At 38.7% G+C, this 17,630-nt stretch overlaps 2 protein-coding genes across 4 annotated transcripts in view; both read right to left on the bottom strand.

The window, feature by feature from the left end:
- The window catches only part of LOC117297662 (receptor-type tyrosine-protein phosphatase T-like), a 43,793-nt gene extending 37,463 nt beyond the window's left edge, over positions 1-6,330 (bottom strand). Inside the window, exons 1-2 of the mRNA XM_033780810.1 lie at positions 6,216-6,330; positions 731-1,090 (exon numbers count right to left, since the gene is read on the bottom strand). Of these exons, the coding sequence (XP_033636701.1) occupies positions 731-1,090; positions 6,216-6,291 (436 nt within the window). The 5' untranslated portion in view covers positions 6,292-6,330. The remainder of the gene's footprint in view (positions 1-730; positions 1,091-6,215) is intronic.
- A 2,354-nt stretch (positions 6,331-8,684) lies between these two features.
- On the bottom strand, positions 8,685-16,320 carry LOC117297593 (mediator of RNA polymerase II transcription subunit 26-like). 3 transcript variants are annotated; one of them, XM_033780703.1, is made up of 3 exons: positions 16,163-16,320; positions 12,502-12,576; positions 8,685-11,335 (listed from the first exon to the last, which is right to left on the bottom strand). In XM_033780703.1, exons 1-3 carry the CDS (start codon positions 16,223-16,225, stop codon positions 9,830-9,832), a joined length of 1,644 nt encoding a protein of 547 aa, XP_033636594.1. In that variant the 5' UTR covers positions 16,226-16,320; the 3' UTR covers positions 8,685-9,829. The 3 variants fall into 3 exon arrangements, with proteins under 3 accessions (XP_033636594.1, XP_033636596.1, XP_033636595.1); XM_033780705.1 differs by lacking the exon at positions 16,163-16,320 and adding an exon at positions 15,609-15,667; XM_033780704.1 differs by lacking the exon at positions 16,163-16,320 and adding an exon at positions 15,582-15,660.
- Positions 16,321-17,630: the final 1,310 nt, after the last annotated feature.

The raw sequence follows: 17,630 nt of genomic DNA, 5'->3' as shown, positions 1-17,630 counted from the left end.
TGAAAACAAAATTCCACAGGAAAACCGGACACATCCCGGATATAGGACCTATATGTTTTTGGTTTGATGAAATCTACTTTCTAAAATGAAACCAAAACGTTTGTTTAAGTTAACATTTCGTGTTTTAAAAGTGTATTGTTCTATGATTTAGTACTAAGACCTGTGCTTTCTTTTTTATTAAAGAAATTGATTGGGGATTGGATTCCTGTTTATAACGACTCAGGAAATGAAACAAGATCTCAATAAGTGTTAACAAGAATGCCAGGGTCAGCGTTGAATGTATGGTGTGTCTCTGATATTGGTTCAATTGTTGGTGTGGGATCATAATTTCACAGCATGAGATATTTATGGAATGAGGAACTATAGCGAGTCTTATAAGTTTGTTTTTTTTAAAGAGTAAAAATTTATAATCTCATCCCTTGGTTTTTAAACAAACACACCATACAAGCTGCAACCTACATGTGAAAAATTTGAGTGTTTTCAGAAGTCAAGTTTTAGTGAAAACAATGACTGATGAACCAGTTTAGGTCTATTGTAATTGCAGCAATTGATAAACAATATGGTTCAATTGCTGGTATGCTGGTATGCCTCATTTAAAGTTTCCCATTGACTTTAAGATTTTCAAATAGAAGTGCCCCTTGCAAAATGAAAATGGCAAATTGCTTTTTCAAAGATGAAATTCCAGGCCTGTAAAATACTATGCAAATTTTGACAATTGTCACATACTTACCCTCCGCATTCAGAGTTATTGTTGTTATCATTTCAGTTGTTGTCCCAACTTGTATCTCACAGTAGAAAGCACCGATTCTATAAAGACAATCTGTAGTACCACCAAGACTATCAGCACATGAGCAGCTGCCACTTGGACATTTCATATATTGTCTTGTGTACTTTAAATATTGCTGAACATATGCACAGGCACATGATGATTGTGGTAGGTCGCCACCAGTGCCTGTTCTAATTGTCCTTCCAAATGTAACATCAGCATTAACTACCTCGTTCCCTTTGTAGCCACCAATAAATTGATCATTATTTGCAGAACTTAAAAGCACTGGGAATCTGTTAAAGCATGTGAAGTCCACAAGTCCAGCTGAAAATAAAAGCAAGAAAAGAAAAATGTGTCAGGTAAAATGTATTGTACAAGTATAAGAAACCACTACTGAAGGAACATTACAGAATCGTAACAAAAAAAAACTTGTCTAAGATCACAGATTTATATAGAACTTACACGGTCTAATGATGATGATAAAAGAAAACATCCCTTGAAATATTTCTGTCTGATATCTCATATTTGATGAGAGGTAAATGAAACTGTCTTCCAGTTTCGAGTTTATCGCTTAGTGAGCATTTTATTCATTTTAAACATGAATCAAAGTCATGCAAAATGTGTAGGTTTTCATTATTTTTCTTGTGACCCAGAAGGTCGATCGATCTCAAACTTTGACAGGTTTGTCAGTTTATGTAATGGGTTTTGATAAGTGCTTCTGCCAGCAACTGTTTTGTTGGCAAAAACCAATTCTATAGCCTATTTTTCCTTTAAGATGTATGTCACACCAATGTTTATCTAAGATTGAGAAAGTGGCAGCTTGTACTTTTACCCCGTGAAAGGTTCAAAGGTCAGGTCTTCTAAGTCAAAGTAACACCCTTGAAACTTTATACTAGTCTATTCATACAACTTGATCATTAAGATTGATAAAATTTTATACAAGGTGTGCCTTTTGTTTTGTTATTGAAAACTAGAGGGTTGGGTTTGGATTTACGCTTCAAAATACAATGCTGTACATTAACTGGCAAAAACATGTTTGTCCTGTTGTTCATTTTAGAATTTGCTCTTTGAATGAAACAAAATGGACCGATCCATTAAGCTCCGACCCATTGCGTATTGACCAATCACAACGCAACGAAGATCCGACAAATAAGGTCCGACATGCGAGCGCGTATCTTGGCGCGCGCGATAAAGTTGTGCAGAAAGGCATTGGAGAACCCCACTAGTTCTTGTTCACACGTGCGTCGTGGGCGGAGCCTTCTGGATCGGTCTATTACAGCATCAATGAAGGATAAAATACATGTACCATAATTAGTCACTGGTGCAGGTTGTAGGCTTAGAATTCAATTATAGTTTGTTTGCCAAATTATGAGGTGCATACTGACATGACTGGGTACATCATTAGTATTAATGGCTGAGCAAAACTAGTTATTTCTTTATTTACTTACACACCCAACAGCACAAGAGTCAATAACAGGAAGGTGAGGAAATGACAAGAAATGTTTAGTTAAAGATTTTCTTGTAAAACGCACGCGATCAGGTAGGAACTGAAAACCCAGTCTACACGCTAAGGCTCTGGTCCGAGGTGGGATACGAACCGGATTTCACAAAGGTGAAAGACAGAGAAATCAACTGCTGAGCCAATCTGATGTTCTATCAACCACTACTTACTCAGATTGCCCAGTGAAGGGAGGCAAAGTCAAATTGTTTAATTAGCAGCAGATAATGGAATCACAACAATTTAGATCAATAGATGTAATAATTGTATTTTAAAAACCAATAGAGCTTTATATAGCTCTATGATTCAACCAAATCTTTTTTGCTGGTGCGAAGATACATACAGCCTACACAAACCAATAAAATTGTACAATGAAATTGCAGAAATGTGACCTTTCATGACCGAAGTTGCTCAAATCACAATATTGCTCGAAATCTGGCTCCATCCAGTTTGAAAACTGATGAAGTTTGTTTTTCTAGTAATGAGATACTAGGCCTATTGGTGTAAGGGTAAACAAACAAATGATATTATTAATATTATCTCTATAAAAATAAAAATAAATTCTACCAGTGTGTACCATGGGCACAAGATCAAATTAATGCAACTAAGTATTTAATAATTTGGGGGGCTTATCATCCTTACTCTCAGCTAAGAGCTGAATTGCGAAGGATGCGGCTACAAAGTGTTTGAGAAGCTGGCATTCAAGGGCGCCTTTGGCTGCCAGCCATATTAACCCATAATGACTAATAGGATCGAAAGCCAAAGATCGAAAGTGTTTGATTTTTCCTGAGGGAGGAAAACTGGATGGTCTGGAAAACCCTTATAGCACAGCAGAGAACCAACGCGCAACTCAACTCACATATGGCCCTGGCCGGGTATCAAACCGGGGCACCTTGGTGCGAAGTGAGCGCTTTATGCACAAGCCAACCATGCCACATTCACTGTAATGTTAACTAGCTACAACAGTTATAATGTCTGTATGACCTCTGTACTTAGCACTTGTCCCTTTCGTTCCAATTTGCCCAAGTGACACTCTAGCCTTTCGTTTTGTTAGGTAGTGCCCTTGTAGGTCTACATGAAGACTGGTAGCAGCAGCTAGACTAATTTTGGCCATGTTGGGCTCTGAATCCAATTGAGTCAGGTAAACGGTTCAACAAAATTATTCATGTTTAGATAACGTTAGGGAGATTGCTGAAGTGTAATCTGGGGAAAATCTGTGCTGGGCAGCACCTTAGTATATTTTGCACAGAGTGCTGGGCGATGTTAGTTCTGGGTAGACCTGCCCGGCACTGCACATCATGGCTACAACACTAACTGATAGCACATCAAATTGCTCTCTCTTCTCACGTGCTCACCAGCAAGTTTCCTATTACTAGCTAGACAGAGAAAAGCGCAAGTGCTTTGTTAGTGTCTTGTTTCTGTGATGTCCTGTTTAGCAGAAATACAGACCTGATACTTGCCTTTATGCCCCCTTGTGCCCTTGAAATTGTTCAGTAGAAATGTACAATTAATTGTCTTAGTGCCCCTTCCCTTTCAATAATGAAGCATACAAACTTGGTAATATACAGATAGTGCAGGAAACAATAAGGATGCCCTTCATAAACAGATCTATAAGATAAGTATCTGATATTACAAAGAGTTCCTAGGACTTGGAGATAAAAAAAACGCATGGGTAGTCCTATGAGAAACTCGTTTTAACTCGAGATAAGACTAGTCTCAACTCTTTGTGAAATCCACCAAAGAACAAGAATAATATTGTGAAATAATTTATTATATTTTCACTTATATTTTTATGTGGGGCATTTAGTCTAAGACCTGAGAGTTCATGACAGTAACAGAGGCGTACCTCAATGCACCTGGTCATTGCCTTGATGCCCCTTATTTTTTAATTCTAAATATAATTTTGAATCATAGAGAGTCTCTTAAGAACATAAGACGGACAACATCAGTCTAAAAACATGGCATCACAAAGACATCAAACTTAAATTGGCAAAAGAAAAACCATGATATTTCCATAGATGTCCTCACTTGTGCCTACCCCCCCCCCACCTCAAAGTCTGGCTGGCTGCTGCTTCCTGATAAAGTATTATCTTATATTCAGATCAGTAATAGTAAAAACTACCAATATAACATTGAGGGTGACACTCTGTCCTTCCTCTATGGTGACACCCACCAAGCATGTACACCCCTCGCAAATGATAGCAAGGCCAAAAAGGAAACCTCAGTGAGTAAGAACATTTGTGGAGGAAGTTGTTGTTGGTTCTTTCCAGATTACAATGCCATTCTGTGTTTACGACAGGAAGGAAAGTTGGCCTGAGATCAATCTGTACAGCCTGTACAAACACTGATTCAACTTTGCTGTTTAGTGGCGGAGTTGGCTGATTGCAAAAGTTCATAGATTTTTTGGGTTTCAGTTTGTCAAGTAAAAACACTACTTGATAGAGTGCCAATTTAGTTTTCTTTTAACTTCTTAAGATTTCTCAATTAGTAAAAATGTCTCAAATTGAACAGACAGATTTTTTTTTGTATTTAACCAAAAACAATGGAATCAAATCCAGCCTGCAGTTATCAGTGTCTCCCCTGGTTGATGCTATTATAAAATAAAAGGGGAAAATCCACAAGAGCGTAGGGCTTGTAGCTCAACATTAGTGGCCTAGAAAGACAAGTGAAAAGCTACACAGTTTCACACAAGTATTAGTAGGCATTTTTTGAAGTTGCATGCCTGGGTATAGTAATACACATCACAATGAAAACCAGTTTTAACTGCTTTCTATGAGTTGATTATGATATTTTTTTATTATTATTATAAAAATATGAAACAATTAGTCTTTGGAAACATAATATGCTCTAAACGGCAGCTTCAGTCTTGGGTTCTGTTTTATCTTTTTCCAGTTTCATTCTAAGAATCTTGACGGCCTTAAGTTTTGGTTTCAAATCTTAGTCCATGCTTCTTGTGTTCAAAGAACTTCTCAGATTTTCAGGTTCATAAAGACTATGAGCACAAAGTCGTAATGTATAAAAAATCTGTCTAAGCAGAAAAAGTATTGTATTTTCTGTAACAGATTTATGAAATTAGTCCCTGAAGTGAAAGCCAGACTTTTTAGTAGTTCCAGCAGAATTGCCAAGCTTGCTGTATGCATTTCATGTACACCTCCATTATGTTTGGATTTGAAAATAAAGTTCAGTTAATTTCTATTTCATGGCCCTGCATGGCAAGAGCATGCTAAATTGCTGGTGGTTCCTGTATATGTGTATTGTAAGCAGATGGAGTCACACAACAAGACAGTTGTATTATTTTGTAAACAACCTACAACTGATGTCCTACTGTCAAATTTTCTAGAGGCCGTTCGCATGGTGAAATCCTTAGCAGCGTGAACTGCTGTACCCGCAAATTCAAACTGCCTCAAGCTTGGCATCATCTATAGAGTGGTAAGACATTTGTGCTGCCTCTAGCAATGCAAAGGTCATGGGTTTGAATCCTACCCGAGTGATTGACCTTTATTAGTAGGTTTTTCACAGAACTTGGAAAGGACCCTTGGCTTGGGAAAGTACAGAGTTTACGTAACACTAGTATAACACTAACACTAACAGTGTTTATTACAATATTGTAATATTAGCATACACATTGCGGATTGCCATTGGTGTAAGGGTAAAGTTAAAAAACAGAATCTTTTAAAAGTCTCGTCTAGGTCTCTAAAGTCAAAATGTCAAACCACTGCAGTGCAGCTGCTAACCCGACTAAACTTCGTTTCTGAAACGGACGGTCCCCAATGTGTACCTACATATACGTGTGTGTGCCAAAACTTTTAAGAAGGGGAAAATAGCAACCTGTGATTTAAACTTAGATAGTATCTCGGTCAACAACCGTCTCAAAACACCGATAGTTAATAAACCACAATGACCATAACTACTCTGTCATGAAAACTAAATCATTTTCGACAATAACCTTACCTTTTACAGAACTCGAAAGAAGTAAAATTACCACCCGGAAGTAAGTAAGCACACCGTTCATTTTGTATTTCGCCATAGTCGGACAGCGTCTATTATGAAGTGTGTTGATTGTGCGTGCTCAGTTTATCGTCTGCCCCCTCGTTTGTCAAACTTTCTGAAGAGGGCTAGTCAACTTTGTCAATGGGGTATAAATAAAATCAAAGTGATAAATAATTCTGTATTTTTAGGTTATTTTACATTTTACTTACATTTTCTCCACAAAAAAGTATATTTATTTAGTGTCTGATATATGTTGATTAATTAAATGACAGGTCTTGGTATTAAAAACAATGTAAACCCAAAGACAAAAACAATTCTTGCCCATAATATAATAGACGAGATTGTAATGACGTCACCTTCCTTTCTAAGAAGTTCCTGTGTGTGTGTTGGGGGGGGGGGGGGGGGAGTTGTAAACCGCATGACCACGGGCAGATTGCTTGTAAAAAACATTCTGTCGTGTGAGGGCGCTATGTATGTTTAAAGGTGATTACTTGATAAACACAAAGCGTGATTAGACCCACTAATTGTATTATAAGGGTTGCCCCCAATATCATAGGTTACTTAAAGGGGGTGTGAGATACAAGAAAGCTGCGACCGGAACAGTGAGATATAGGCTAACAAACAACAAAGTACATGTACATACAAATGATATTTCAACGAAAGATTCCTTTGAATTTATTATTGCTCAAATTCAAACATTATTAACTTAGTTCTCTTATTTCCATAAAATTACAACTTTCAATTTACAACTCGTGTAACAGCTCTTAACTAACATGTATTTAGTTTTTTGTTACAGGCACTGGACACGTTTGGCAATTGTCAAATACGCATTTAAAACAAATCTGTGCAAATTTTGCCTTAATTGGTCATCAAAGTTTTTCAAGTGAAAAATGAAAGATAAAAACACCCTTGTTGCACAAGTTGATGTGGCTTAAGATTCCTAAACAATGTTTCAGGTCTAAAGAGTTTTAAAATTTAACTGAGAAGTTACCTCCAGAGGGAACAGTTTCTCATGTTTTATAAATGTACATGTACTAGTGCAGATCTCCATTGCTAGTTACCAATTAAGTTTTTATGCCAACACTTATTCCGAGGGTTAGGAATTATCAATAGTGTCCAGTGCCTTTAAGTGAGTCCATCTTGAGTCTATATTGTATTGTTTCCATTTAAATGGACACCTTCAGCCAAAATAGAACAAAATGTTATTTTTGTTACAGTAACACTGGTATTAGTTTGTTTTATTTTTTTTTTCAAAACAGGATACATAAGCTGAAAATTACACAAAACTCCAAAGGAAAATTCAAGTCATCGTAAAAAGTAACTTTCAGTTGACTGTAAATTACCCAACAACTTGAATACATTTCCCCCCAAACAAGTTATCTTGTTGTACACAGAATTCATTTTATATACTATATTTATATAGAACTGTACCACTCGCATGTAAATGAAAGGCATTATCGAAAAAAAGTGTGAAAATCAAAACAAACATATTCAGTTTTATAGATTATTTCAAAAAGAAAGCTACAACATGCCCCCTTGCACTGACATCACACCAAGGTGCATACAATGTGCACATCGTCTGCCATTTTGAGTCAAAATGCAGTCAAAATGCATGTCAAGCACAGTAACAAACGGGGAACTTGACTCACCAAATGGGAGCAAGTTTTATTGTGTCATGGTGTAAGAAACCAATGTCTTCACTCTGCTTACTATAAGCACAGAATCAGCACAAAATCATCATTCAATAGGTCGTCAATTTGTTTAAAACCTTTTAAACTGGTTCCTTTGGAGCAGTGTTTTCACCATGACACCTTCTTCTTACATAAAATTTGGCCCCTAAGCAAAACAGGTAACATGTACATCATAGTGGTGAATAAGCCATTTCTACTAAGCATGTTTTATTTGCTTAGCATGTTTATTAGATTTAACCACTGTCTCAACAATAAATGTACGGTACATACTTAACGCAATTTATTGCTCGGCAAAGAACAAATACAGCATGTAGTCTTTAATATAACAAAAACCAATTTGTCTTATTCATATTTCTCCCATAGTTCTCCTTGTTTGGTGTATACAGAGTTTGCCCTTTACTTTGTCAGTAGCTTGTCGTTTCACTAGTCCGTCGGCTTTGCACTGGTTTATATTTCTTATTTTAACACCCCCTACAAATATCTGCCTTTTCATTGGTTTAAAACGCTGCACATGGTATGTCTTAGTTGTACAGGACCGCGGCCGTGTGATAGTGCATCGTTTGCCGTGTGATAGTGCATCAATTGCAGTGTGATAGTCCAACGACTATCACACGGCGTGCAGTACCCAGACGTCTTTTTACCCACCTCGAACCCAATCAATTGTGAATCTGTGTATCTGAAACGCGCGTTCGAACAATACGTGTTTAAGATGATAAATAGTCTGTTGGGGTGTTATAAAACACTGCCTGCTTTAAGTTGTGCTATGGTTAAAACTACGACTCCCTCGGTGATCCCCGGACCGTTCCATTTTCTGCCGATTCCGGGGATCATCTCAGGAGGGTAGTTTAAAACCATAGCACTCAAAGCAGTCAATATTTGTATACTATAAAATATGGATGCTTTTCAACACTGTACTAGCCAAGAGGACCACTTGGAGTGCATTTTGACTGATCATCGTGTGTTTTTAACTGGCATTTGGCCAGCAGACCACTGTTTAGGGAAATCGCTGAATGTACATAGCAGACACTGATGTTCTTAGAACTGTGCTGAAGGCTAACAACGTGAGGTTAGTGGTAGCACTATGTGTGAATCACTTTAAAGTAGTATTGGCTCTGAAAAGAACCAATGGTTGACAACTAAACATTTTGATTAGAGCGACTGATCAAAACGCTTTCAGGAAAAAAACACTGCTCAAAACAGATTTAGACATGTTCCGATAAAAACAGTTTATAAGTTAAACTGTGGAAAACAGTTTTTTCTTATTTTGATTTTGGTCCTGCAGATAAAGTTTTGAGTCCTGTTGTACATCTTTGGATGAGACCATCCATTCATACTAATCAAAACCCTAAAAGCCGACGTCAGTTCCACCTAGCGTCAACAAAAAACAGTTGGCGAATGACTTTCAGGATCACACTGCGCCTGAGCTCAGACCATTTTCAGTTGGCGATTATTTATGACCTGATCGTAACTGTGATGATTTTAAGACAATCTGACACAGTCGTCGTTAACAGTCGCAAGAGTAGAACAATTTCAACTTGTACGATGTTTACCAGAAAAATAACGCCTGAACTAGAGCAGTTAAAAAACTAGTTCCGTCGTCAACTTCTAATTTCTCACAGAGCTAATATCAATTTTCCAGCCTTAAACCATCTTATATTTGCACATTGCTAGTTGGTTGGGTACGAGTTAACAAACCTTGTGTAAAAGATATCCTGTATTAACACATAACGTCTTAATCTGTCCATGTTATAAACATTAATCAGACAGAATTGAGATGTTTCTTCATGAAATTCAAACACCCCAAAATCAATTCTTTTTGTGGAACTTATTGAAAGAGTGGCACTTGTAGACAAATTGGAATGGAAACCTCTCACTTGTCCAACACTAATCTAGGCAAATATATGGTAAAATATGCAAGGCCTCGTCATCTATGGTAGCATTAGATAAGGACTGCGTCCAATCAAACCATTCCCTTTTGTTGTTATAGCAACCATTGACTCCATCCCATTCTGCTTGATGGATTCTTTGGATGTCTTCCACTGTAACTGGTTTGGACGGTAGTACCTCCTCCTCCTCCTCCTCTTGCTCCTCACAAACTTCCCCCTCATCTACTCCACCATCAGTCTCATCAGTCATTTCAATGGGAAGATTCCCTCCAGGTGTCGTCGGCTCACTTTCAACAGATGGTGCTAAACTCAATAGAACCTTCTCCGTGTCAATTTGGGATAACATTTGGCTATATTTCTCATCGCTGTGATTATCGCCTTCTTCATCAAAATCATCATCAAACATCGAGAAGGAAGTCTTCGATGATTCTGGTATAAAAGGATCTAATTCACTGGACTGAGATCCCGCTCGTAAAGTGTCGTACTCAACTGATGAACTGGCTATTGTAAAACTTGTTTGTTGTTGTGATATGCTCGGTGAGGGCGACCGTAACTTCACCGTCGCCGAACTAGAATTAGAATCTGAAAGATTTTTATGTACACTTTGTTTTGGAGATTTGTTTTGTAGTCGACTTAATGCCGAGTCACTCTTTGACGCCTCATTGTCTTTTCTAGTTTCATCCGTCTCCTCATGACTGGAATCTACACAATTAGAATCAGTTGATTGTTTTGCCTTCACTGACGGAGATGACCTACTTGCTTTAGAAGCTGCAACAACAAATGGAGAACCTTTGCTACTACTACTACTATTAACTGCACTTAACACTGGCTTAGTTAAAGGAGACTTTGAAAGCACCTTGCTAGTCTTTGCGTTCAATTTACTAAGACCCGGTGATGATGCTCCCTTGGCTTTCAAAGCCGGAGAACTAGTTCTTGACGATGACAATTTTGAATCTGACGGTTTCACCTTGGCAAAAGCTGATTTAGAACTTTGAAGATTGGTTTTACTTGCATCCTTTTCAACTGGCATACCATTTTTTTTGTCCAGATCTTGTTGGTTATCTTTGGTTGCATTCGAGGTGGGTGTAGTATTAACTGCCGGTCGTGGTTTCTTAGGGATACTCGGTGTTGACCCTGTAGACGATAGAGCTCCCGGGGAACTTCTTTCAACCTTCCTCCGCTTGTGGTTTTCTGATTTTTTTTTGTCCACTGTAGACGTTGATGACGGGGTGGTGGATGTGTTGGCTTTGAGCTTAGGAGTTCGTTTACCCCCTGAGGGTGTTTTTGAGGTAACACCTTGGGTAGGTGGAGTGGGTTGCCGGCTCGTTGTGTCATCTTGAGAAGTGCTGCTAGGCTGCTTGGTGCTACTGGGTGTTCCTGAAGGGGCTGGTCCACGCACAAACTGCTTACTCCAGATACGTACCAACTTCTTGCATCGGGTGGAAAGTGAACTGTCCAACGTGTTCTTGCGAATATCATTGACGATCTTACCGAGACGGGTTTCCTGCATTTGAATAAAAGTACAAGTTGCTTTCACTGAATGTTTATCACAGAAATACTTTGGAAAATTGATGCGAGTTTTGTTTATCAAGTGGGTAGTAATTAACACAATGAGGCTCAGGGTTCTGACCACAGATGTGAGTGTCGAGAACCAGCATTCGCTGACTACCACTAAATTCTGTTCTCTTGTTCTGATCAGACATTTTCCAGCTTTTTGAATAAACTTTACCGTTCCCATCTAAAGATGTTCAACAAAATTTAGAATTGGTATATACAAGTTTTAAAAATGTATCAAAAGCTGTCAACTTGTGGAAGTGTCGTGGCTGAGCGGTTAAGAGCACTGAATTCAAATTCTGGTGTTTCTGATCAGCAGAGTGTGGGTTCGAATCCCAAGCCCGTACCACTTGTGTCCTTAAGCAAGCCACTTGACCATTGCTTTGTCCTTCGGATGGGACATAAAGCCGTTGGTCCCATGTGTTATGTAACACATGTAAAAGAACCCTGTGCCTTTATCGATAATAGAACACTTTGTCTGCTTCTCTACGTTCTGCTGCTTCAATTCACACTTTCAAGAAAGGACTCAAAACGCATCTTTATACACAGTGATGTTTTATTTTTATTTTATTTTTACTTTGCTTCATCACAACCGCCGTGATCTAGATGGAATGGCGGTATATAAATACCTTGTTGTATGTTGTATGTATGTATAGAAGGGGTTCGCCCCGGTGTTCCTGGGTGTGGCTCCTGTATCGCCGTAGCAACCTTAAACCCTTATAATGTGCTACATAATTGGGTCTCAGAATTCATCTCTGCCATAAACTTTCTTTCTGAAAGTTTGTATATATACCCAGCACCTTGAGTACCTTGTTTGGTAGATACCTGCGCATATAAGACTTTGATATTATTATTAATTGCAGTCCCTCTTTGGTTCCAAGACTAATTATGAGAGACACATAGCGTAAGCAATCCAGCGAAAAGTAACATTCATCTTGCAATGATTTTCAGACACACTGATCGTAGCTTTACCATAGACAACATGATACAAGTTCTATACATGTCGCATGCCCTATTCCATAAAAATGGGACTGAAACACTTTGCTATTTTTGTTCAGCGAGGTGGGGTGTCTCAGGTTTGGCAGGGCAGGGGGAAACATTGAATTTAATACAAACCTCAAGAGCTTCTTTGGTAATCTGGGTGTTCTCAAGACATGAAATTGCTGCCAACACACTAACCATGTTAGTAACCTGAAATCAAACAAAAACATTTTTAAATTAAAATTGTTTATGTAAGCACGGCAATGCAGTCAGCACCATTGGTCTCATCCAAGATGGCTGGGACTGGCTGATAAGTTTCATGAACTCTTACTGAGGAAGTGACTTCAAGGGCAGAATGTTTACCTATACCACGCATAGCATTTATAGAGACAGGTACTGGTTTTACGGGCCCAATGATTTCATTGGATAACTTTCCATATCTGCGTTTTAATTGGTCTGAGGTATTTTATTTACCATGTAATTTATACGTGTGCGTGTGAATTTACTGCAAATCTCTGTCAAGATACGGACAGGGCGGTATCTATCTAGCGTTATTCAAGAGCCTCGAAGAGTTACCTCAGATTTTCAGGTTACATTGTTGTATGTTGAACGTTCTATGTTCTGCGACGCCATTTGGGTGAGCTGCCGCCTCTAGAGGAAACTGCACTCTCTACCGAACAACGTCTTGCTCTGGTGTCTCTCATGGATGAGGACCAATTGCTTAACATTTTGGTATTAATAGCCATCTCATGTTGACGCGCAACCTTACGTAGCACATATAACTATGCCTGGGCGACTCGTGGAATTTACTACTCGACTAGTCACGCCTGAAAAACTCATGACTTTAATACTAATCGCAGCTAATTTTTAATTCCCAGGATGCATTGTGCTTCGTAGGTAAATTATGTTGTCATAAAATTAAATAGTCTTGATTGTCTCATGTGGTTCACGAAGCAGGTAGTCGCGACTATTTTTATAGTAGTCGTGGCAGCATAATTAACCAAGTTGGTGAAAAACGAAAGCCGCAATTCGACTAAGCAATCAATAGTCGCAACTACAAAACTGTCGTACTACTCGCCCAGACTTATTAATAACATGTAACGCAATCATTACACAACAATGTGAAGTGATTGATTGATTCTTGCCTGTTGTCAGGAACACGTCACAGAAATATGAATTTATTTCCTCTAGCGACTGTTGATTTTTTCTGTCAGTGACTAATCATGCTAGTCAACATCATCATAGTTTACAGGGACACGTAGACTTGGATTGGGCAAGTTGGTCTATGAAAAGCATTTAAAACCATTTGTTTTAAAATGCATTATTTGATTAGAAAGATGTTTTAAAAGTATATTATAATGATCCACACAAATATGCCTCGAAATTGCCCGTTTTTTCATGAACAAACATGACACGCTATTTTGTCGAGTCAAATTGGTGACTCCAGAAAATGGCTGACTGTGTTAGTTTGTAAGGTAAAAGGAAAACAGTGCAATTTCAAGGCATATTAATGTGTACTTTGGATCAGCGTTGTAGCCACGGTGGGCGGCGGTTGGTGGGCCCGCCCAGCACTGACAATTTCCGCCCGGCAATTCAGCTGAAAAATAGACTGCCGCCTACCACAAAATTTCCCCCCAAATTAAAAGTTCTGCTTTATTGATCACATTGCAAGACTAAAATGTCATGTTTTTTCGTGTTTTGTCATTTTAAATGCAGTTTGTATTTTTTTTTTGCCAGAATTTGGAGCAATAAAAACCTCAAACGTGTTTCCCACGTAACTTGCATCTTGCCATCTAGTGAAGTTTTCTTCGTGAAATGTGCCCCGACGTTTTTATTGAACGAACTATAGTACAGTGTAGAAGGCGTACCGTCTATACAGTCTGAGTAGTGCTGGTACCGTGCACATGTACACGATGTATGGTATGCACATGTGGTGTACACCAGCGCGCGCTGTGGTAGACCCTAGAGTGCACTACAAGTCTAGTCGTGAGGTTTTCGCAGGGATTTCACGCATTCCATGTACACACAAACAGCATCACCACACAACAGTACAAGGGGTGTGTAAAGTCTAGTGTACGAGTTCCCGTATCCCGGATGTAGGCATGAGAACACATTCGCTTCGTCCACAGCGCGCTGGGTTTTGAACTTGAATGAGAACTGTGTAAATTTTAAGATGGCCTCGCAACATAAGCTGGACGACTTTTTTGGAAAACAGAAAAGATTGGAAGATGATATAACAGTATCTCGTACAGCTTGCAGTTAGTGCTGAGAATGAAACTGTACCTGAGACTATCGACACAGTTACTCCACCTTCAAAGTTCAAGCTCAACTTCATCGCGGCGGGATTACAACAAGCAAACAGCAGAACCTATTTCACAAACAGTCTGTTCACAAGTGCATCACAATTATTTTGTAATGACACATTTTTGTAATAATAATTGTAATTATACTTGTGAATCTTGCATCTTACATAATGTGCATTTGACACGATTGGAATGTTAATATTTAGCCCTGAAAACAACCCTTACTACAAAGTACGTGCACACTGCTCGCAATCTCTGACCAAGTTTAAATTCAGCTGCGCCCACCACTACAAATGTTCTAGCTACAACACTGCTGTGGATAATTAAATCCTACTTTTAGTTTTAAACCATCTTTTTCACGCTATTGGACTTTGAAATTTTGGGTTAAATAAATTGAAGTAGATGTTTATACTACTTTTGGACAACCTTTCTTATCATGCTCGAGTCATGTTTTTAACTGCCCCGAAAATTGCCCAAAACAATGCCACAATGTCTTTTTCAATAAGTCATCCATAGTTTTTCTGATTCTGAAGTTCTATTTATTATTGGACTAGTTATTAACTTATAATAGTGATGGTAGACTAGGTTGTTAGAATGTACAGGCTTTTTCAACAAGCACAGAGTGGATTGTGGAACAAGCTCTGGCCATACAAAATACAATACAAGGACTATCTATCCCTCGCTCTTTTACAAAAACTACGAGATGACTGAATTCTGACAGGGCCTACAACAATTTACAAATCTACAGCAAGAACAAATTGTAAATTTATATCAGGATTTTCACAAATTCCTGACCGAAAATTCCGGTAAATAAAACTGCATATAGTATACATAAATCAGTGGACAAAGTACATCATGTCACAATTGTTATTTCCCTTCATCAAAAGTAACAGTGCACATTTTGAGACGTACATGATGCTGTACAGGCAGCAAGCCTACCGTTATATACAGTATGTTCCATTCAGTAAATGATGCTTTCTTCAACGCTAGTTCCTCCATACTCGCCATTTTATTTACAATGTACAGAAAAATTATGCACAGAAAATCTAGACGTGTTGTAGAAAACGTATAGCGCATGCGTGCTAGCTGCCCTCTCATAGGTTCCCGGCTCGGTCAACAGTCATTTTGCAGTGGACCAGCCAAGTGTCCAGATCCCCTTACCGTTCGCCGGTCTCCAGATACAATTTGGAAAATGATGATTTTCACCACTTTTACCTCTCTCTGTCCTTCATTTTTTGCGTCTGGAATGATCTATAGGAGTTAAACTTTCCGATCGGGATGGCAATCGGTTCTGACAGTGACGACTCGCCGCGGATTCGTGCACCGAATTTGGGTCTCCGTCTGGAAAAATCGGCCATTTTGAAGGCGCGCATGCACGTTGAAACGGGCATGGCGACAGTGCAGCGTGATCATCGATAAATCGCCTCGCTACCTATCCTGATTTTCGACAGTTTGTGGACTTGAAGAGCGAAATAATGGAAAATATGGCTTACTTTGGCATCTTGGTCTGTTGCCTTGAGCAGCTGCTCCTTGATCTGGCTCGGGGTTGGCGGCATTTGACCGTCTATCCCCGGTCAAATTTAGCCGAGGTGCAGCACCTCCACAGCACACACACTGCACAGGCATATTACACTCAACTCGTTTTATTTCCCGATGTAAGCAAAATCATACCAGCAACCAATGTTGCATTGTTAAATCATGGAAGGATAATGTCTAGCTTCGTGGTTGAATATTATAATAATTTAACGGTCTTCATTTTGAGTCCCACGATAGAGGTAAACATGCTTGCCGCTCATAAACCGTCATTTATATGGCAATCCGGCGACGCCTATTTATTATATGAGGATAACATAACAGTGTTGTTCCGTTGCAATTCCGTTTCCTTTTGAATGCATTGTAGGCCGATACATGTGTATTGTTGTTTTAAAGAGACACGTGATTGGGATATGAGGCTAGCTCAAACCTCTGTCACCAATCGACAGGAGGTAATGAAGGATGAGAAATTTGTATATATAAGGCTACAGTATTATTTTAACAAACATGGCCCAATTTCATAAAGCATTTTAGCACACAAACTTGCTAAGCACAGACAAGTATTGATTACCAGCCAAAATTACATTAGGTTATTGCTGATATAGCTATAGTGCCCTATTCAGATTTTCTTAGCGAAACAATTTGTCATGCCGTAATGTTTTGCTTTATGAAATTGGGCCATATAGTCTTAGTGTTAACTATCTTATGGTCCCAACTCATCCATTTTGAGCAGCTTGTCCATGAGTTTTCACCAGTAGTTAGAATACTGTCCATTTAGCTGCTAATTTATATAATTATATAATTAAAAAATCAGGTCACTCTGTAAGATTTGTATCCCGATTCGTGGACGTATGTTTGGTTGATCATTATTATGATCAGTGATCCGTGTTATTAAATTTGAATGTAATTTGCCAGCCTGACTACCAAGACGTCATATATTAATTATCTCGTACTGCTTCTAAAGCACTAACATAATCTTTTAAAAAAAATAACATCTTCAAGAGTTACATGTTCGGCCTGCGTGTATTTCTTTTTGTAAGACTTTCATGTTTTTTTGGTTTTTCTGGGGGGGGGGGGGGGGCGGGAGGGATTCTTGACCTTTGGCTTGTTTAAAGTCCATTTAATACTGGAATCTTTCTGCTCCTATTTTGTCCAGGTCATGTCTGTGTATCATTTTACTGAATATGATCAGCCAGACTTGGCCCATTTTGACCGGATATTCGGTAAAGCGATGAGCTTATTTGCGACAATTTCTTTGCACGATAAAGAGAGAACTTTCCGGTTGGCATGTCTGTGGTGTGGAGCTAATTGTTATCATGGCTTTGCACGCATGGTTTATACCCTTAACCGATTTAAAGGGGTTGTACAATCATATCCACCAGTACCACCCCCCCCCCCCAACCCTGAATCACAAAGAATTTTAAGATA

This window comes from Asterias rubens, chromosome 12 (assembly GCF_902459465.1).
Source record: "Asterias rubens chromosome 12, eAstRub1.3, whole genome shotgun sequence".
Classification (NCBI taxonomy): domain Eukaryota; kingdom Metazoa; phylum Echinodermata; class Asteroidea; order Forcipulatida; family Asteriidae; genus Asterias; species Asterias rubens.
This window is presented reverse-complemented; position numbering and strand designations above follow the sequence as displayed.